We start from the raw sequence: 23,223 nt of genomic DNA, 5'->3' as shown, positions 1-23,223 counted from the left end.
CCTTCGACTTTGGCGGTGGGCGCTGTGCCACAACATCTTTCTTCAGGCGGTGTATATCCAGGGCGAGCAGAATTGTCTTGCGGACAAGTTGAGTCACCTTCTTCAGCCGCACGAATGGTCGTTCCATGCGCAGACTCTGCGGCAGGTGTTTGTTCGGTGGGGCACTCCACAGGTGGATCTGTTCACTTCGCCCCTCAATCACAAGTTGCCTCGCTACTGCTCGAGGATGTTCTCCCGGGATCGTCTCGAGGCGGATGCTTTCCTTCTCGATTGGACGGGCGGGTTCCTCTATGCATTCCCACCCTTTCCGCTGATTCTCAGGACTCTGGTACACCTCAAGTCGGTCTGCGCCACCATGATCTCAATTGCTCCTCGGTGGCCCCGGCAACCGTGGTTTTCCCTGCTCCTCCAACTAAGTGTCAGGGAGCCTCTGCTTCTGCCTGTGTTTCCTTCTCTGCTATCTCAGAGTCGGGGTTCGCTGTTGCATCCCAATCTGTAGTCTCTACACTTAACAGCTTGGTTCCTGTCCACATATCTTCCGCCTTAGACTTTTCTCAGTCTGTGAGGGATGTTCTGGAGGCCTCTCGGAAGAGCTCCATGCATCAATGCTATTCCCAAAAATGGTTCAGATTTGCTGTGTGGTGTGCTGAGCACCGTGTGGAACCGCTCTGTGATTCCTTGCTGTCAGTGTTAGATTATCTTTTCCACCTGTCTCGGTCTGGCCTCAAATCGACATCTATTCGAGTCCACCTCAGTGCGATTGCTGCCTTTCATCAGCCGCTTGATGGGAAACCATTTTCCATCCACCCGACGGTTTCCTGCTTTATGAAGGGTCTCTTCAATGTTCATCCTCCACTCAAGCCCCCTCCGGTGGTTTGGGATCTTAATGTGGTTCTGGCTCAATTGATGAAACCTCCGTTTGAACCCATTGATAAAGCTCATTTGAAGTTCCTCACCTGGAAGGTGATTTTCCTGGTTGCTCTCACGTCTGCACGCAGAGTCAGTGAGCTGCAGGCTCTGGTTGCAGACCCACCTTTTACTGTATTCCATCATGACAAGGTGGTCCTCCGTACTCATCCAAAGTTCTTGCCCAAGGTTGTTTCGGACTTTCATATCAATCAGTCCATTGTTCTTCCGGTGTTTTTTCCGAAGCCCCACTCTCATCCTATGGAGGTGGCGCTTCACACTCTTGATTGTAAAAGGGCGTTGTAAAAGGGTGCGATGCACCGAGTCTCATCGGACGGCTTCTCAACTGTTCATCTCTTTTGATCCTAATCGGTTTCCAAGCGCACCTTATCCAACTGGTTAGCCGCTTGTGTTTCCTTCTGCTACGCTCAGGCTGGTCCCTCGCTGCACGGTCGAGTCACGGGATATAAGGTCCGAGCAATGGCGGCTCTGTCGCTTTCCTCTGAGCCACGCCTATTGAGATCTACAAGGCTGCCACTTGGTCTTCGGTTCATACCTTCACATCTCACCACTGTCTGGACGCCTTTTCCAGGCGCGACGGCCAGTTTGGCCAGTCGGTTTTACGTAATCTGTTTTCATAAATTGCCAACTTTCCCTCTGTCCCTTTTTGGTTAGCTTGGAGTTCTGAAGGAACTAAAGGAGGAAATAGTGGAACTACTGCAGCAAATTTACAATCTATCACTGAAAACGGGCATGATCCCGGAGGAGTGGAAGATAGCCAACGTTACACCCATCTTTAAAAAGGGATCAAGAGGTGACCCGGGAAAATACAGACCGTTAAGTCTGACCTCTGTTCCAGAGAAAATGGCGGAAGCACTGATAAAATAAAACATCGATGAACATTTTGAAAGAAACAAACTTCTGATAACCAGCCAACATGGTTTCTGCAAGGGGAGATCGTGCCTAACGAACTTATTGCACTTCTTCGAAGGAATTAACAAACAGACAAGACAAAGGAGACCCCATAGACATCATATATCTAGATTTCCAAAAAGCCTTTGACAAGGTGCCCCATAAACGCCTACTCCGGAAACTGAAGAACCATGGGGTGGAAGGAGACGTACATAGATGGATCAGAAACTGGTTGGCGGGTAGGAAACAGGGTAGGAGTGAAGGGCCACTACTCAGACTGGAGGAGGGTAACGAGTGGGGTCCCGCAGGGCTCGGTGCTCGGGCCGCTGCTACTTAATATATTCATAAATGATCTAGAATCAGGGACGAAGTGTGAGATAATAAAATTTGCAGACGACACCAAACTATTTAGTCGAGCTCGGACTAAAGAGGACTGCGAAGAATTGCAAAGGGACTTGAACAAACTAGGAGAATGGGTGACGAGATGGCAGATGAAGTTCAATGTTGAGAAATGTAAAGTATTACATGTGGGAAGCAGAAATCCGAGGTACAACTATACGATGGGAGGGATGTTAGTGAAAGAGAGTACCCAAGAAAGGGACTTGGGGGTAATGGTGGACATGACAATGAAGCCGACGGCACAGTGCGCAGCGGCCGCTAAGACAGCGAATAGAATGCTAGGTATAATCAAGAAGGGTATTACTACCAGAACGAAAGAAGTTATCCTGCCGTTGTATCGGGCGATGGTGCGCCCGCATCTGGAGTACTGCGTCCAATATTGGTCGCCATACCTTAAGAAAGACATGGCGTTACTAGAGAGGGTTCAGAGGAGAGCGACACATCTGATAAAAGGGATGGAAAATCTTTCATACACTGAGAGATTGGAGAAACTGGGACTCTTTTCCCTGGAGAAGAGGAGACTTAGAGGGGATATGATAGAGACTTACAAGATCTTGAAGGGCATAGAGAGAGTAGAGAGGGACAGATTCTTCAAACTTTCGAAAAATAAAAGAACAAGAGGGCATTCGGAGAAGTTGAAAGGGGACAGATTCAAAACAAATGCTAGGAAGTTCTTCTTTACTCAACGTGTGGTGGACACCTGGAATGCGCTTCCAGAGGACGTAATAGGGCAGAATACGGTATTGGGGTTCAAGAAAGGATTGGACATTTTCCTACTAGAAAAGGGGATAGAAGGGTGTAGATAGAAGAGTACTGTGCATGTCCTGGACCTGTTGGGACGCCGCGTGAGCGGACTGTTGGGCGCGATGGACCTCGGGTCTGGCCCAGCGGAGGCAATGCTTATGTTCTTTAGGTCACCCACATGTAGAGAATATGCTGCCTGCTTGTCCTGGGATAAAGCACAGTTACTTACCGTAACAGGTGTTATCCAGGGACAGCAGGCAGATATTCTCGCAACCCTCCTGCCTCCCCGAGGTTGGCTTCTTTGCTAGCTATCTGAACTGAAGACCACGAGGAGGGGAGGCAGTGGAGCAGGAAGGCACGCATGCGTGGGCAGTGCTAGCAAACTTGAGATCTTCAATCAAGTTTGCTTGAAACGCTGTCCGCGACGGGGCTCCATGGATGACATCACCCACATGTAGAGAATATCTGCCTGCTGTCACTGGATAACACCTGTTACGGTAAGTAACTGTGCTTTATATGTTTATTAAGGCAAGCGGAACCACATACAAGATGCAAAACAACAGAACACATAGGCAGTATACTCTGTACAGGCCATCCAAAAAACAACAAGCATGTTAAGCAATACAAAAGACGGTCCAAGGTGCCCATTTCTAAATAGAACAGGAGAGAGAAGAAGCCGAAGAATCCCCAAACGATTCAACCACGCAAGCACACTCACACATATAACCCACACAAACAACCCAAACACACCCACAAACACTCAAACCAGACAATCAAATAGCATACCATCCCTGGCTCACCGATACCAAACAGTGAGAGACATCAAGACCATAAACTAGAACCCTGGCACTCAAAGCAAAAAGTCAGGTAGGGGCAGGCAGAGGAACAGAGGGAATAGCCAGAAAGCACAATAAATCTTCCATATAACTTGAGGTCTGGTAGAGTAGGAGTCCAGTTCAAATTGGGCTTGAAGCTTCATCCTGGCAAGCCAGAGGCCAAAGGTAGGGGCCTCCACAGCCGACCAGTATTGCAAAATAATTTTTTTGCCCAACAAAATGGCATGAAGAACAAACTTCTGAGCAGAGAAGTCCAAACCCTGTTGAAGTAGGTCCTGGACGTCCACCAGCAGAAGAGCCACACAATTCCAATCAAAGGAGCATTGGAGCATTGTCTCAAGGCAGCGCTGTACAGGAGTCCAGAGTAATAAAGCTGGGCAGTCAAAGAAAGTGTCAAGAAAGGTCCCAGGATGTTGTTTACAGCGAAGACAGCAACTGTCAGACCACAAATTCATGCACGAACCACGTATCCTGGTAATGTAAGCTCTATGGAGGAGTTTAAACTGCGTCTCCTGGAGAGATACTGCTTTGACAAAGGAGTAAATATTCTGAAAAAACAAGTGCAAATCGTGGTTTGTAACAGACCTACCCAGGTCAGAGGACCATTCATGGGCAAGGGGTGCCAAGCATAATTCATCCTGATAGTCCCTGCTTTCAGAATACCAGCAAGAGATAATATTCATGGAAGTCGGGGTGTCTAGAAAAGCATTGTCAAGAGGCCCACATTCCCATCGACCTGCATGATGAGCAATCAGAGGAGTGAGATAGTGTTTAATCTGTAGATAGGTGTGAAAGTGGTGCAAAGAGAGGCCCCATTGAGATTGCATTTGTGGAAAGGAAGGGAACAGCCCGCCCCCCAGATCCAACATTGCCTCTAAAGTGGTGTCCCGCTCCCCCCCTTCCTGACAGTCCCCAGAGATGGTACATACCAGGAGAAAAATCAGGGTTGTGAAGAAGGGAAAGGAAGAGGGAGAGACTTGGCAGTCTGTTCTGTTTTGTTCGCCACCACACCCAGGTCTTCCGAAAAGAAAGGAGAAAGTAGGGGAAACAGGACAAGGACCTCCCGCAGAGCGGCCGTGTAAAAAGGATGAAAAGGAAAGAGGAAGGCAACAATCTGCCAAAAGAGTCGCAGGAGAATAATGAGGGGCAGACACCAGCTGTTCGTGGATCCAACGTAACAAGGCTGCCACATTGTAAGCCCGCAGATCAGGGACATTCAGGCCACCCCACGACTTGGCCTTGGTGAGCTTGGAAAAACTAATTCTAGCTGCCTTATTATTCCAAATAAAAGACCGTACAGTAGATCATCAGATTTAGATATCTAAACAAGTATAGTTTGGAGGGGATACAACAATTTTGGAAAAAGCACCATTTTGACCAGTGCTACCTGTCCCAAAAAGGACAATGGTAAAGATCGCCACCGGTTGCAGAGAATTTTGATTTTACCAAGAGCAGTAGTGATGTTTGCCGCATATAAATTCTTGGGATCACAATGTAACATAATACCTATGTATTTAAGTTTTCCAGGGGCCACTCCAACATCCAGGATTTCTGTCCAGCGAGGCACACCCGAGGACCCCAACAGAAGAGCTTCTGTTTTATCAAAATTAATTTTGAGACCCGAAAACCTGCCGTAGGACTGGATGATAGACATAAGATGGGGTATATGGATGTCAGTGTGATTAACATAGAGAAGCATATCGTCAGCGAAGAGGCTAATGCGGAACTCATGGGTCCCCACCCGTAGGCCTTCCAAGCAAGGATCTTGACGGATACTCTGCGCCAGAGGCTCAAGGGAGAGCAGTAACAGTAAGGGGGAGAGAGGGCATCCCTGGCGGGTACCCCGCCCCAAGGGGAAGGGAGCAGATAAGTCCCCATTAATCAAGATCTGGGAGGAGGGACGACAGTAGAGGGCCGCCACCCAGCACACAAAATCTCCAGAAATACCAAACCGCCCCAAGACCCAAAAAAGATGGTCCCATGATACCATGTCGAAAGCTTTCTCGACATTGAGACTGGTAATAAGATCCCTATCCGCCGCCACATGAGGAGACTGCAGAACCGCCAAGACCTTCAAAAGGTTTATGGAGGCGTGACGGCTGGGGACAAAGCTGACCTGATTCGCATGAATCAGAGCTGTTAAGACATTAAGATGGGCCGCTAGAATGCTTCCCAAAATCTTGATATCCTTATTAAGGAGAGATATTGGTCTATACGACCTTAGTTGGTCTTGGGGGCGACCAGGTTTAGGAAGAAGAATGATGTGAGCCTTATTGTGAGTGTCCCCAGGAGGAAGTTCAGATAACAAACCCATGTAGTAGGATTGCAAGGCTGGCAACGCGACGGGGGGTAGCAGCTTATAGAATTCTGGACCCATTCCGTCAGGATCCGGCATCTTTACAAGGGTAAGTTTACCGATGGCTGCCTGAAGCTCCTGCCCAGTAACAGGAGAATTTAAATCCGCCCCTGTTCCTCCGAAATGGAAGGCAGATGTAGGCCCTCGAAAAAGGTGTCACAGGCCCGAGAGTCATCTGGAGAAGCTATGTAAAGGTCCTGGTAAAAGCGGTCAAATTGGACTGTGATATCAGCAGGACCAGTGTGGAGTTTGCCCGTCCGATCCTTGACACCAGTGATGACATGTTTAGCCTTGGGCGGGCGAACAAGGTTAGCCAGCATGCATCCCGTCTTGTTCCCCCATGCATGAAGTTTATATTTATAAAAATAAATACTCCGCTGTGCTATGGCATCTAAAAGGTGATTGATCCAGGTTTTCAGTTGTTTCAAAGAGGTCCAGATTGATGGAGTAAGCAATATCAGTACGTTCCCGCTTGAGGTATGCAAGGAGTTTAGCACGTTTGATGGGAGAGTGAATCCCATCTACATTAAGGGATTTTACATTCAGAGAAGACATATCAATACAACAATGGTAGAAAGTATTGCAGCAGAGCATATACATACAACGTAGCAGAGTGGGTGCGTCCCAGCCAAATCCCCCCTCCGCACAGGAATAACAGCAAATAAGAACCTTGAAGCATAACAAAGAGCGTGAGCCAGACAGCTAACAAGAGCAACACAATCATACCCCATACATACAATCCCACGAGCGTACCCCATACACTCCCCTCCCTCCAGTCAATCCATCCCCCCCACCCTACCAAGACTATGCAGTCTACCCAGAACAGAAAACAGTGAACGATAAGATCAAACAACAGCTCTGGGCCATGCCCCACATACTGACCAAGGGCCAAATAACGTGTTCAGCTGCAAAAAAGTAACAACAAATGACCAAGGCTTTGGCATAATAAGATAGAAAGTCAAAAAGAGGCAACAAGAAGGCAACTGAGAGCCTCAGCTAGATAAAACGCAGAGGAATAAGTACTGCAGGTGAGGGTGAGGGCCCCCAACTCTCTCAAAAGCAAATAAAAACAGAAGGACAAACCTCCCCCCCCCAAAAAAAAAAAACCAACAACCCCAAAACGCAATGCACTGCACGAATCCAAAAATAAAAGAGCAAAAGAAAACAAAAAGAGCAGGGAACTCCAAAATGCATTAGGCAACAGAACCACAAGGCAAATTGGTGGCAACCAATGCAACTGTGATGCTGGTAGTGAATCAGTCAGCAAATCCAGTTACAGCCAGACAACCCAAAGATGGTGGTTCGAAGTGAACAAGTGGCATGGCCGCAAAGGAGAAACCAGGTCCCATGGCAGAGAAGACTCATGAGGTTCCAGGAGCCAAATTCAAGGGGGCTGGCAACCGAAGAACAAACTGTTCCATATCTTTTGGTATGTCCAGGTAATGAACCTTGTTGTAAAAAGCCCGAGCTGGATAGAGGAGGGAGACTCTGATGTTGCGTTTAAACAGTGCGTTGCAATAAGGAGCCATCGCTCTCCAGCGGGAGGACACCTGGGGGGAGAAATCTTGAAAGATTAAAATCTTGTGTCCATCATAAGTGAAATCCACCCCCTTTCGATAGTGAGCCAGGATCCTTTCCTTAACCGCAAAATTAAGGAACACAGGACACGGCCATTGTTCATCATCCTTCCGTTGGCCTACACGATGTGCCCGTTCGATCTGGATAAGCGTCCCCGGATCCAAGGGGTCCAGGAGTTTAAGGAGCCAACTCTCCAAACAGGTACGCAGATCCACATCCCGAATAGAGTTAGGGAGCCCGATGAATCTGAGGTTATTTCTGTGACCACAGTTTTCATGATCATCAACGCGGTCAAGCAGGGTTTTATTGGCAGTCTCCAGAAGTCGTATGCGCTCCTCAAAATTGGCAGCCTGATCTTCTGCCGCGCGACACGATCCTCAGCTCTTTGTAAGCGTCCTGCATGAGAATCAAGACTTTCCTTTATGTCCTCCATAAACATGTGTATTTTGGCGCGCTTATCTTCCATCACCAAGGTAAGGGAGCGGGTAGGTTCCTGTATTGTGGCCTCTTGAAGTGTAAACATAGGGACCTCGTGGCTGTCCGCCATCTTCGGTTCCGACTGCTTCAAACTTGTCTTGGGTGCCCCGCTGCGATTTAGCAGTCATTGTAAAAGCAAAACACTCCCGTGAAGTTCTCCCCAAGTGCAGCAGAACAAAAGGGGTGCTAGCGCGGAACAGGGGTCGAAAAGTAAAAGAGGGTTGAGGTGTTTCAGAGCAAATTAAAGTGGCATGGCCCGGAGCTGTGGAGAGGCACGTCTGCTCAAGTGCTCGGCATCACGTGACCACCCTCCTCTCTATGTTTTGTTTGTGCCCTTTCTAGCATATTTGTACACAATCCTCTGGATAGCCTCTTGCTAAAAAATTCTTCATCATCATAGGTGCCTGTCAATTTACTCAGAGATTTACAAACCAATCTCCTGAACATATTCTCAGAAATATGCACTCTCAGATCCCGAGACCAGGCCTCTGCCCACTTCTGAAAAATCAAGGGAGATAGATCTGTTCTTAGGACCTTGAAATAAAAAGAAACTAGGGGTTTTGACCTCACCCAGCTGAAAAACTTCCTCAACTTGCTCAGTCACCTTCCAGTTCAGGATTTACAGGGTAAAGAGACAACGTAATGTCTCTTTTGCAAATAAGCCAAATGGCTCTGGGCAGCTGATACTGGCAGAATACTGTAAGTTACTCTTGTTCTTGCTGAATTTATGTGCCTGCAGTTACACTAGATCCGTGGCTAGTGTAACTGGGGGAGGGGGGGTGTAAATTGTATATACACGGATGCTGTTTGTTCTGTAATGGAATCTGGGAGTCCAGATGTTGTTAAACAATAGGTACTCCCTGTGCTGCATCAGCACGTCTAATAGAGGGAGCATCCACTTATAGAACTGCTCCTGTGATGTCCAGTGGTGCTTTTTTTTAACAGGATCGTTGTGAGAGGAGTAGTGTCAGCAGTGGCCTAGCAAGGGAAGGCGCCTGGGATGGTGCTGCCTCCCTTGCACCCTCTGCTTCTTCTGCACCCCCTACACCACATTCGCGCCCTCCTTCCCCACCCCCATACTACTTTAAATTTTCAGCAGCATAAGGAGTTTCTCCAGCTTACTGCTTGCACCGGCGTTGGCTTTCCCTCTAACATCACTTCCTCGTTCCACGACCCAAAAGTGATTTAAGAGGGAGCCAGAGGAGCCAGGCCAGAGTAGTTGCTCGTGCTGGTAAAGATTTAAAGAGGTATGGGGGGCAGGGAAGGAAGGGTGCGAGCATTTAATGGGGAGGGGTGAAGAGGTGCCAGCACCCCCCCAAGAGGCTGCACAGGGTGGTCCACCCACCCCACACTCCACACTTACTATGCCACTGAGTGTCAGGGATATCATGGTAGTTGAGTTTAATTTTCAAAGTGTCTTGGGGTGCCTGCAAGTTAATTTAAAGGCGTGGAGTGCAAACTAAAGGTTTGTCTAGGATTCCAAATAAGCTTGCACCGGCTCTGGGTGGACACTTTTCATTGTTGCAGAAGTGCTCTTCTTGCCACTCATAGGAAACAGTTGGTTGCTTTCTGCTGCTTTTCCTGTACACCCTTCCCAGAGATTCACAGTGAAGTGAGGGAAAGGCACAGACTTGAATTAATTCATCTGTTTACTTTATTGCATACTTGGCACCAAAATGCCCCAATCTGGGGTTATGTCCAAAAGATACAAGTAATGTTTACTGACAGACAGCTGGAGCTGTCTAAAAGGTAGTGTACCAAGTTGCCAGGCAGAAATTTAATCTGTAAATAATTGTGAACTTCATATCCCGATTTCTCAGGCATTGTGATTCTTTAGAGATGTGCCTAGGGCTGACTCCAGCAGTGAGCAAAGAACATCTGTATTAAAGTCACTGTTACAAGTTTCAAACAGTGGTTATGCTTCTCTTTAAGAAGGGGTAAAAAAATTATAGAAATGTCTTGGAATCTTGGCATTTTGTTCCTCTCTGAGGGTTCCTATAAGCCTCCTGTGCCTAGGGGTCTAAGTGAGGAAATCCTAAACATTAAAAGTTTGATGTAATGCGCAAGCTACCCTTACACTAGTGCTCTTCTGGCAGTGGCTTGTGACCTAGACCAAAAAGTTTTACAGTAGTTCTGAGGACACCAGCTATTTAAGCTGTTTACTTTTTGATAACAAAACACTGAATTTTTACTGACTTCAGTGCTCTGAATGAGTCATATATTTCTGCTCCACAGCATGTCTTCTCAGCAAGAGACACCTATTTTCTGACAGTAGGGGCCTACTTAGAGCAGCAGGACTAACAAGAGAATGCAGTTAACTTAGAACCCTATGGTTTTGAAATTTTGCTGCTGAACAAATGAGCATATAAAGTTTTATAAGAACATAAGAATTTGGGCATTAGAGTGGTAGACTTGGTGGAGCTGAGGCAGACTAAACAGGTATCAAGAGGAGACCCTCATAGACCTAGTAAGTATAGGGTTAACCAGATATCCTCTTAAAGAGGACACATTGACCCACCCTGTTCTGCCCTGCCCCCACATTCATCTCATGTCTCCTTCTCCGAGCTCTGGGTCGTGTCTAGATGGCCTCCGCACATGCATGGACATGAACACAATGATATCACGCTCATGTGTGTGATGCCATCATGTCAAGGGACCCCTTGGTTTGTAGTAAGGTGATATCAGTAACTGCATTAATATTTGGTACAAATAAATATAGCCTGCATCTTGTACATTTTGATCTGCATTTTTTTCTTGTTTTTTGCTCTTGCCTACTGTACTGCAGACTTTGTTGGGTCTGTTTGTTGTGTGTTGAGGGTTGGACTTAAATGCAGCTTCAAAAAAGTGGGCTTTTCAGCCTGGACTTGAAGACTAGCAGAGACGGGGCTTGACGCACTGAGTCAGGCAGATTTTTTCCAGGCATACATCGCAGCAAGGTAGAAGGGACAGAGTGGGGAGCTGGCAGTAGAGGAGAAGGGTACCAACAAGAGAGACTCACCTAATGAACGGAGTTGCTGGGGAGGAGTATAGGGAGAGACGAGAGATACTGAGGAACTGCAGAATGAATACACTTGTAGGCTAGTAAGAGGAGTTTGAACAATATGCGGAAATGAACAGGGAGCCAGTGAAATGATTTGAAAAGAGGGGTAACTTGAGCATAACAACACTGACGGAATATGAGACAACTGGAAAATTCTGAACAGATTGAACAGGAGAGAGATGGCTTAGCAGAAGACCCGTAAGAAGCAATTTACCATAGTCCAGGCGAGAGGTGACAAGAGCATGGGTGAGGGTCTTGGCAGTGTACTCAGAAAGGAAATGCTGGATTTTAGCAATGTTGCAAAGAAAGAGACAACAAATTTTGGCAGTCTGTTGGATATGCAAAGAGAAGGAAAGAGCAAGACAAAGATGATTCTGAGGTTGCGAGCAGACAAGACAGGGGAGGATGACGGCATTATCTGCTGAAACCGAGAACGAAGGAAGAGGAGAGGCAGATTTAGGTGGAAAGATAAGGAGTTCATTCTTGGACATATTTAATTTTAGATGATGGTGAGATCCAGGTAGTGATGTCAGCCTGGATTTCCATAGAAATTTCAGGCATAGAGAGGTAGATTTCTGAGTCATCAGCATGGAGGTGGTACAGGAAGTTATGGGGAGCGATTAGGGCATTGAGGGAAGAAGGTATAGATGGAGAAAAGAAGAGGTCTCAGGACAGAGCCCTGAGATACACCAACTAATAGTGGGACAGCGGTGGAGGAGGATCCTACAGAGCTTACGCTAAAAGTGTGATGAGAAGATAGGACGAGATAACAGAGCCCTGAAACCCAAACAAGGATAGCATTTCGATGAATAGGCAGTGATCTACAGTGCCAAAAGTTGCAGATAGATAGGGGAGAATAAAGACAGACAGAATAGAGGACTCTGTATTTTGCCAGTAGGCCATTGGAGACTCTAACAAGGGTAGTTTCCATAAAATGAACAGGACTAAAGCCCAATTGAAGCGGATCAAGGATAGCTCGAGATGAAAGAAAGTCAAGACAACGGCATTGAGCAGCACATTCAAGTACCTTGGATAAGAAGTGGAGGAGGGAAATGAGATGATAATTGGAGGGGCAAGTTTGGTCCAGTGAAGGTTTTTAAGAAGTGGTGAAACTACGGCATGTTTGAAGGTGTCGGGCACAGTCGCAGTGGAGAGCGATAGGTTGAGGATATGGTACATAGAAGGGATAGTACAGGCCAAATAACTCCAAATATTATGTCAAGAGACCCAGTGTTTCAATAAATATTATTAGTATTTATGGTCTCTAAAGGTATATCTTCATGGATACTTTCTAAAGTTTATAAACCTCATTAATGTCGGCTGCATAAAAACAAACTTTCTTCCATACAGACGAGTGACACGCTGAGAATGATAGTGCAGTTTTCTTTATTAACTCATGTAGTATAAATAGTCATACTCATCTCAGTCTACGCGGGTGAGGACAGCTGTTCACCCTCCCCATCTCTTTGCCACACTCATCTCTCTACTCAAAGTGCTCTCACTTTAGACTCCTCCTTCCCTTTCTCCCCAAACCATGGCTGAATACTTCCAAAACAAGGTTCACAAGATTAGCCTTGAGTTATCGTTCACATTGCCTCCGACTCTACCTCCTCCCATCTGCCCTGCTAACCCTCTATTGTCCCCTGCCTCCTTTTCTTCCTTCTCTTCAAATACTGAAGATGAAAGGGTTCATTTCCTCTCTTCCTCCAAACCCACTACCTGTTCCTCTGACCCCATTCCCACCAATCCATTCACTGATCACCGTCTCTCCTACTGTCATCCCTTCTATGTATTATTAGTATATATGGTCTCTAAAGGTATATCTTCATGGATACTTTCTAAAGTTTATAAACCTCATTAGTGTCGGCTGCTTGAAAACAAACTTCTTCCATACAGAGAATAGTATTGTAGGAAGAGATTGCTTCACTGACAGATTTACATAGCATAGTGTTAGAGAGTTGGTGGAGACAGTGGTGGAGAGAATGAATGTGTCAATAGCCGGAAGATTCTTGAAAATATAGGTGAGGATTGGTCATGTCTGGGGAGAAGGGTGATGAGTTGTGAAGGTTATGAGATAAAGGTTGGAAAGGGGAAGAACTGAGGTGGTGAAGTTGGCAATTGGAGAGGACAAGATCAAGGCAGTGGTTGTTCTGGTGCATAGGGGTAGTAGAGCACAAATAAAGATTGAATGAGAATATTAGAGCAAGAAACTTTGAGGTGTAGATGTCAGAAGTATCCTCACCAAGGATGATAGAAGGAAATTAAGGTTCGAGAAAGACAGAGAACAAGGAGTCAAGTTCAGTGAGAAAAGAAGATAGGGTTTTTTGAGGGGTCAATAAATAACTGTTCTTCAGAGAGGAAGGGAAGCAAATATATGGACAGAATGGACTTCAAAGGAGGAGAAGCAATGAGAATGAGGTAGGAAAAGAGATTGAAATCTATAGGCGGGTGAGAGTTCAGCCCAACCCCTCCCAATTGGTCGAGGCATATGTGAGAAATGGTAACCTCCATGATATAGGGTAGTGAAACAGAGTGTACAGGACAGAGCAAGGTTTCAGTTAGTGCAAATAGGTGGAAAGAATGAATGGTAAAGAGGTCATGGATGTAAGCATGCTTGTTGTAAATAGAGCGGGCATTTCTTAGACTAGCACATGAGAGAAGGGGAGAGGAGAGGAACAGATATAAGATTGGAGAAGTTGCAGTGTGATCTGTATGAGTAGGATGAGACTTGGAAAGGAGGGCCAAGAGCTCTGGAATCTCAATCTCTGGATGATGCAATTCCAAAAGTACGGGTTGCACCTTAAGCAGGATAGACTAGGCTGCTGGTGCTAATCTTTAAAAAGTAATGAGAACAACTTTAGGTCTTATGGAAAAGTCAGTTCAGGAGTAAAGTATCTTCAAGATGTACTGACAAAATGTAGAAGTTAGAATATCCCAACAGAGAATGGAGGAGGAGCCTAGTGTTTGGAGCAGTAGGCTAATAATCAGTTAAAGCAGGGTTAAAATTCTGCTTTTCCCACTCAGACTCCTTGTGATATTGGGCAAGCTTCCTTTCAATTGAAAGAGACTTGCCTTATGCGCATTTATGCCACATAACGTCTCTATCATATCTCCCCTCTCCTACCTTTGCTCCACAATATACATATTGAAATCTTTAAGTCTGTCCTCATATATATTTTATGATGAAGACTTCTAACCATTTTAGTAGCCTTCTTCTGGACTGACCCCCATCCTGTTTATTTCTTTAAACAAGGTAAACGTTCTTCAGGAAACAAAATGGAGGATTAGGATTGGGACTTGTAAACCGTCTTTTTGTAGTTTTACTACCACACTCAAAGTGGTTTACATACAGGTACTTCAAGCATTTTCCCATTCTGTCCCAGTAGGCTCACAATCTATCTAATGTACCTGGGGCAGTAGAAGATTAAGTGACTTGCCCAGGGTCACAAGGAGCAGTGCAGGGTTTGAACCTACAACTGCAGGGTGCTAAGGTTGTAGCTTTAACCATTGTCAAATGCAGTAAAGAATCTCTATGGATACACAAACTGATTTGTGAACATCTAAATGGCAGATTAAATGTAATATGGACAAGTGCATCCAGGGAAAAATAATCCTAATACAAAATGCTGAATTCTGAGTTAGGAAAAGATGTTGGAGTGATTTTGGACAGTATGTTGAAATTGTTGGTTCATTGTGTTCTGGCTACCCCCCCCCCCCAAAAAAAAAAAGCAAGGATAAAATTAGGGATTAATTCGAGAAGGATTGACGAACAAAACTGAGACTATCGTAATGACTCTGCATAGGTCCCTCATGCAACCACACCTTGAGTGTTGTGTGCAGTTCTGGTTACTTGATCTCAACAAGGATAAGGATGAACTAGAAGAGGTTCACACATAGGTGAAAAATGGGGATGGAACACTTCTCCTATAAAGAAATGCTACAAAGGTTAGGGTTCTTTAGCTTGGAAAAGGGATGACTGGGAGGGGATATGACAAAAGTTTATAAAATCATGTGTGGAATGATTTTATAGGGAATGGTTATTTAACTTTAAAACAGCACTAAAACAAGAGGACACTCCTTAAAACTAATGGCCAGCAGAGTGCAGACTGAAAGATCATAGAAAGCGGGTTTTTTTAAGGGGGGGTTTTCACACAACACTTAGGGCCTGTTTTACAAAGCTGTGCAGCAACAGCCCCGAAGCCCTTTAAATCTCTATGGGCTTCGGGGCCGTTACCGTGCTGCGCGGCTTTGTAAAACAGGCCCTTAATTAAGCGGTGGAATTTGGTCGCAGAGGACGTGGCAAAGTGATTTAACATTAGCGTGATTAAAAAGAGGTTTGGACAAGTTTTAGAAGGAATGGCTTTTGTGAGTCTCCTCAGTCCTACAAATGATTGATTTGAAGTGTTTGGGAACCCCTACAATACATGAACGAAGTGTGTGTTCAAGCTAAATTCATGTATTACATAAAGGAAAACTGTTTACCTCTGTGAGAAGCCAGGCTGAGATGTAATAAACTTTCCTGGCAATTGAAAAGACACTAACTCGAAACACAGAATCTTCAGTTTTAGTAATGCAGCAGATGGTTTGCCAAATTGTTTCTAACTCACTCTGTTCCTCTGATTTAATGGACAGTTTACATATGCAGCATTTGACATCTTGAATGAGAAATATGCTAAATAAACATTCATATTACAAGCCATTAAATCATTAAAAAGCAGCAAGGATTCCAGGCCCTCATTTCCTCTGTACTTTAGGGTTACTGGGAGTTTACAAGACCATGGCTTCTGCTTTCCTATAAAAATGGATACCTTACACGTCCTGTGATGCACTATTATGCTATATTATTTTACCACTAAAGTAAATCCAGTTAGCAATGACGGACAAACCCCCGCTTTTACAAAGCCACCCAAGCAGCTGCCGTGTGGCAAAAACCCCGGAGCTCTTTAATCTTTATGGGCTTTGGGGCAGTTACAGCCGCTAGTGCAGCTTTGTAAAAGGGAGGGAAAGTGGGGGGGGGGAGGGGTTGGTTTTTTTGTTTATTTTTTTTAACACCTGAACCAAGCAATAGGAATCTTGGCAACTGATTTTCTCCCCTCCCCCAACGAGAAAGCAACTCCAAAAGCACCTTCTAAAAGGTGATACTCAGGACACAGCCCTGGGCAGTTCTGTTCTAGTTCCAGCCCTGCCACCTAGGAGGACCTTTGCTGCCACATAGCTTTAGTCATTTCATTAAGGGGTTTTCTTTTTTCTTTATTTATGAATTGTTTCATTAACAATCTAAGCTATCAAACTTGTACAGAAAAGCTGGAAAAAGAGTAAGAAACCATTCAAGTAAATTAAGCATCACAATAAATTATAATTATCAAGCTCTAGTTCACAAATTTAGGATCCTATAACAGAAAAGGAAACAGACATTCAAGGAAAAAACTAATCTAATGGAAAAAAATTAAGACAAAATCCTATATTAGACAAAGAGAAAAGACTAAACTTAACATATTATTGACCTTGGCAATAGCCAAAAAAGGTAGATAGGTCCATAGGATCCCCAAAACATATTTAGAAGACTGATAGGTAATTATACATTTACATGGACAATTAAGATAGAAAGTAGCTCCTATCTGGAGAACCTCAGGAGAAAGCTGAAGAAACTGCTTAAACTGCTTTCACTGCTTCTGCGAGAAAGACTCTTTGCCATGTCTGATATCAGTAGCCAAATTGTATCCAAATATAGATAAGTTAATAATTTCTTTATGTTATATTTTATATATAATGTACTGTGCTTTGTGGTGTAAATTTGCTGTGTTTTTACAGTTCTAACCTCTTATTGAAACCACACTGAACCGTGAGGTATTGCAGTATATAAATACATTTATTATTATTATTATTATTACTAGAGTTTTACACTTTAAAAATTGATCAAAAAGAAGCAACATTTTCAAATCTTCCTATCTCTGCTTCAGCACCTTGAGGGCTAGAAGATAAGCTGTTTCCTTGGGGTCATAAACTTTTCTCTGTACCAAGTAGTTGTACTAAAGCTACCATCGGTAAAGTGCCAATCTGTTTCAGAGCATCTTCTTACCTTCCAGCAGTCTGAGCATTCTCCTCTTCTTCCTCCAGACGCTCTTTCACAAGGACCAGAGAAAGCTTGCTATACATAGTTGTGGAGGCAGGATTCTCCAGTCTGAGCTTAGTATTAACTCACTCCCTAGGGAAGGGTCACCTTCTCCAGGAGTAGACTCCTGCAGTTCACAAGAGTTGATGGGGCCAATTGAGGGTCCAGTAGAGGACTGAGAGGGCTGACTTGCCTGCTTCCCTCTATGTTTTCCCATAATGATGAAAACAATATAAGAGGTATGCGACCATCATGAGGGATCCTATACATTGGGAGGTATTTTAATACAAATACAGGGAAAAAGCCTTGCGTACCTGAATAAATTCATGTAAACCATTCTGAGCTCCCTTGCGAGAACGGTATAGAAAATTGAATAAATAAGTAAATACAAATATCCTTTTATTCCACTACATACCTTAAAGTTCAGAGTAGATAACAAAGAAGCCAGATAGTTTGTTTATTTAATTTGTTTTATTATCCTGTTCTCCCTAATGAACTCAGAATGGGTTACAGGTTTATTGCATTTTCGATCCCTCTTGGCATACAAAAAGCAAAATCACAGCAGTGTACAATTTCAAATCAATAATAATAATAAAACAGAAAGGAATTTCAATTAAAAGGACAGGGAAGACTCAACCACACAAGACCACATAAACAACTAAAACCTAAAATAAATCATATCCCTAAACTATTTCTTTAAAAGAAATGCTTTTAAGGCTTTCCGAAACAACAATTAATTTTGTATTTCCCTAATCCCTACAGGCAGTGAGTTCAGATTACTGGAGCTTGATATAAAATTACCTTTATACCGTAATCCATTAGGGTCTGGAAAATGTAGCAACATGCAATTCCTCATCAATCTACTTCCCTTTAAAAATTGAACCAGATCCTTCAAATATATTGATGCATTTCCATAAAGTATTCTGTAAATCATAGTGCACATATTAAACTGTAATCTAGCCTAAACCGGCAGCCAATGTAAAAGGACAAATAATGGAGTAACTCTGTAATATTTATGCACAGAGAAAATTAAGCAGGTTACTGTATTTTGGGTAGGTTGGATTTTCCTGAGCAAATATTTATGGCATAATACATATAAAACATTACAATAATCTAACCCCCCCCCCTCCCTTTATGAAGCCATATTAGGCTTTTATTTTGTCTCTGGCCATGGCAGTAAAAACTCAGATGCTCCTAGAATTGCTATGAGTGTCAGTTTTTATCGCTGTGGCCGGCGATAAAAAAGCCTAACGTGGCTTCATAAAAGGGGAGGGGTTAGTTATGACTTTTCAGTAGCTCAAAGCTCAATATATTCTTCTTTCATAATTGTCTTGGGATTTTTCTCTGTGTTATCCTTAGTTCAGTAGACAGAAGATTCTTTTGTGTTTCCTGCTTTGATCTTGCAATGTGCCTTTCAGATACCATATTATGTTTCTTAGTTAAAATATAACATTTAACTGTGGATATGCTTTTACTGCTGTGCTGTGTGAGGCCAGTGATAGCCCTTTAGTGAACTAAGCAAAGTAGTTGCCTGGGATGCCAGAATCTGGACAGTGTAACCATAGGCACTATTTAAATGAATTTGAACGAAGAACACTCCAATATCCAATATAGTCAAATGTAAGAAATTATCTCACATTCATGCCGTGCTTCATTCTCCAAGGTTATAATTAGTCTTACTGGTCCTCAGCGGGCCACCAAGCACTCAAACTACTCTCATTGTGCTGGGCTTTATGTTCCCTCTCATCATCGGATCCACTTCAATAAATACTCTAATTGTTTTTGATAATTATCATTTAATAAACTTAAATATTTAGCTTAAATCAATATGTACTAAAAGTACTTAGCTGTGCAAAAGACGCTTTTCAACGGGGGTAGAATCACCAACATGTTTCGCCCGTATAGTTCAAAGGGCTTTCTCAAGGTTACCACTCCCTCTATTTTCCTACCTCTTTACACCATTCAAACCGACCATAGCGTCTAAGAAGGAATCCTACCTCTTAGACGCAATGGTCGGTTTGAATGGTGTAAAGAGGTAGGAAAATAGAGGGAGTGGTAACCTTGAGAAAGCCCTTTGAACTATACGGGCGAAACATGTTGGTGATTCTACCCCCGTTGAAAAGCGTCTTTTGCACAGCTAAGTACTTTTAGTACATATTGATTTAAGCTAAATATTTAAGTTTATTAAATGATAATTATCAAAAACAATTAAAGTATTTGTTGAACTGGATCCGATGACAAGTGGGAGCATAAAGCCCAGCACAATGAGAGTAGTCTGAGTGCTTGGTGGCCCGCTGAGGACCAGTAAGACTAGTTATAACCTTGGAGAATGAAGCACAGCATGAATGTGAGATAATTTCTTATATTTGACTATATAGAATCTGGAGAGTGGTATTTGCACTTCTTGTCCTGCCTCCTAATAGACCTGTTCAGGTCTAGCCCAACCCATAAGCAAGACTAGGCAGTCATCTAGGGCAGCAACTTCTTGGGGATAGTGGTTAGCGTTATAAAAAAAGTATTGACGTTCAGGGTGGGGTGGGAATATTTCATGATTTCTTTTGCTTATGAATAATTGTTGGGTATAAGGGAGGGGGAATATTTGATGAGAGTTCGAATTTGATGATATATTAAGTGATGTTAAAGTATAAAATGATAGTATTTTATGTTACACTTATTGTGACTTTTAAAAATGAATAAAGATTTATATTTAAAAAAAAGTGCAGAACTACTTGAAACTCGGAATTAATATGGTAGATTACACTGTGACATTAAGCTAATTATTTTATTTTTATTTCATATTTCAGGATTCCGACTTTGATCCTATGAAGTTCAGCAGTGTCATTGAATGTGAGAAGCCAAACAATGATCTCACTAGATTTCGAGGTTACATGTGGGTATCTACTTAATATAATTTTGTCACCATTTTATTCTAACTGAATCTTTATTTTCTACTGTATATGTGACCTTCCTTCTAGGGAAAAAACAAGTAGACACCTACTGGACAGGAAGGTACTCTTTTTCCATATATGAGAAATGTATATATGATTCTTAAATGCTGAGACAAACCAAACCAAAAGGTCTAACAAGCCCAATATCCTGCTTCTGGTAATTTGTTGGGTCTCTTGGAAGGACTTGGCATATCTTAAAAGGAATGTCCATTTCTTATTGCAGTGGGGCAAGTGCAGCGGAATGTCTTTTTTTTGGGTGGGGGATCCCAGATTCCACCCCCAACCCTTCCCTAGCCCCTTTCCTATCATCTCATTGTTCCCCCTCCTTGCAAGGTGTCCAGTATCTTATCTACTTCCCTCCCTCTCAACACCCGCCCCATAGTATCTGGCCCCTCTCCCCCATCCTTCCTCCCTCCCTCCCTCCTCTCTTCTCTGTTCAGCATCTCTCTCCTTCCCTACACCCCACACAATCTTCAGCAAGTTTCTTTTTCTTTTCCTAGAAGGCATAGAAGATGAAAAGGTGAGGCTAAAATGGAAACAACCAGAGTGCAGCAATCCTCACTCAACAGGATGAAATGTAGGATGGTGAAGAGGCTCACAAAGCCTTTCACATCAATACAAAAACCAAGGGCTCCTTTTACGAAGCCGCGTTAGCGGCTTTATTGCACGCACATTTTTACTGCGCACTAACCCCCGTGCTAGCTGGAAAACTACCGCCTGCACAAGAGGAGGCGCTAGCAGCTAGTGCGGCTGGCAAATTAGCGCTCGCTATTACGCACGTTAAACCGCTAACACGGCTTCTTAAAAGGAGCCCCAAATGTAGATGTTTGGCTTGGCTCCTATCATTGCCTCCTTTATCCAATGCAGCTTATATGTTTATTTCTGTGTAATTTTTTCAGAAATAAAACTAGGTAACAGCATAGTTCTTTTTCTTATCGTTTTTTAATGCAGTGTCTCTAGCATGCCCCGACGGGACCCGTTTCGTCCACAAGGGCTTTTTCAAGGGTTCATAGAGGAGCTATTTTCAGGGTCCTTCCTCATTTGGGGCTGGAGAAAAACTGCCCCAAATGAGGAAAAACACTGAAACAAGAGCTCCTCTATGAACCCTTGAGAAAGCCCTTGTGGACGAAACGGGTCCCGTTGGGGCATGCTAGAGACACTGCATTAAAAAACGATAAGAAAAAGAACTATGCTGTTACCTAGTTTTATTTCTGAAAAAATTACACAGAAATAAACATATAAGCTGCATTGGATAAAGGAGGCAATGATAGGAGCCAAGCCAAACATCTACATTTGGTTTTTGTATTGATGCGAAAGGCTTTGTGAGTCTCTTTGCCAGCCTACATTTGATCTTGTTGAATGAGGATTGCTGCACTCTTTTTCTTTTCCCCCTTCAGCATTTCTTGCCTACCTTGCTGTCACTGTGTTTATTTCTTTTTACCTTGCTTTCCTGAGGCGGTGACTCTACCATGTTCTTAAGGAGTATCTCACCGCTATCTGACGCAAAACCTTGAGTGTCTGCACCTGCTCAAGGCCAGCTGGCTCCACCCCCTCTGAACTTCCTATTTTGGAGGAGACAGAAACCTGCCAGCCTTGAGTATGTGTAGATGCTAAAGTCCCCGTGCTGGATGGCCACATGATGGCTCATGTGCAGATGGCAGAATTGTCGCATCGGGGAAGCAAGATTTTAAAAAAACAACCACACATTACGAAGAGAGAGGCAGGAAAGGAAATTTTGGGGGGTGCCAGGGCACCTGTGGCTCTCCCTATTCTGACACCCATAAAGTGGATACACTCGTCTTAGCTGGTCAGGGGCGTAGCTCTCTTCCCCGCCCTCTTCCCCACCCCCCCTGCTCCTTCCTGACCCCTCCCTGCCACTTTCACACCCCCTTCTCTTCCCCCCATACCTCTTTAATTTTCCCAGTGCGAGCAGCATTACGAACTTGCTGCCCGCATCATGTCTGCTCTCCCTCTAACGTCACTTCTTAGATGCAGGACCTGGAAGTGACGTCAGAGAGAGCTGACCGTGACGTGGGCAGCAAGTTTGTGATACTGCTTGTGCTGGGAAAATTAAAGAGGTGTAGGGTGCACACGTGCGTCAGGAGAGGTCAGGAAGGAGCTGGGGGGGGGGCAGAAAGGAGGATGGGTACTGAACCCCTATCAATTTGGCACCCCCCTTAGTTCCCTCACTGTATCTGGTTCATAGTTGCTTTAAACCATTATTTGTTCTTTCCAATCTAACAGATGTTGCAAAGTATTATACAAAAGGGGTTGAGAAATGTCTGCTTATCTGTTTGAGGGCAAACTAGCTGTATAAAATTTAACGGAATGAATGAAACTTGACATGAGGAAAAACCAGGGAAAAGATGAGTTAAAAAATGGGCCAGACTGGAATTAAGGGGTTTCAAAAACAATAAGTCCCCCCCTAAAAATGACCAAATGCATTTTTTAGTGAAAGAAGCAACTTAGGGGCTCTTTTACTAAAGATTATTAACACGTTATCTACAACAGGAATAAAATGGGTCCTGTGGCAGATAACGCACCTTAATCTTTAGTAAAAGACTCCCTTAGCTTCCGTAGCATTAGAAATAGAGAATGACACAGTGGCGGGTTACCCGCGGCTAGCTGCATTTAGCCGCGGGTAACCCGCCAAAACGGGGAAGAAAAAATAGTAGCCTCTGCGGGACGGGGACAAGGCCATTCACCGCCCCGTGGAGCGGTGAATGGACTTGTTCCCACAGTGAGGCAATCAAGATCGCGCGGTCCCTGCCATCTCCCTCCCTCCACCTCACCTTTGAATTGGAAGAGCACCGCCGGTTGAACTTCTGCCGGTCCGCGCAAAAAAAAAAAAAAAAGCCTCTCCTTTTCTCCTGCTCCTACCGCCATGCTGCAGTTACTAAAGCCGACAGGAAGTC

General features: G+C 44.1%; 1 protein-coding gene across 2 annotated transcripts in view; it reads left to right on the top strand.

Annotated features, from left to right (window-relative positions):
- ATP10A (ATPase phospholipid transporting 10A (putative)) overlaps positions 1-23,223 on the top strand; it is a 297,371-nt gene that overhangs the window by 126,269 nt on the left and 147,879 nt on the right. For both annotated transcript variants that reach the window (XM_033948248.1, XM_033948247.1), the window contains exon 3: positions 20,165-20,250. In XM_033948248.1, coding sequence (XP_033804139.1) covers positions 20,165-20,250 — 86 coding nt within the window. The remainder of the gene's footprint in view (positions 1-20,164; positions 20,251-23,223) is intronic.

Source organism: Geotrypetes seraphini, chromosome 6 (genome assembly GCF_902459505.1).
Source record: "Geotrypetes seraphini chromosome 6, aGeoSer1.1, whole genome shotgun sequence".
Lineage (NCBI taxonomy): Eukaryota > Metazoa > Chordata > Amphibia > Gymnophiona > Dermophiidae > Geotrypetes > Geotrypetes seraphini.
Note: the sequence above shows the minus strand (reverse complement) of the source record. Positions and strands in the feature narration are given on the sequence as shown.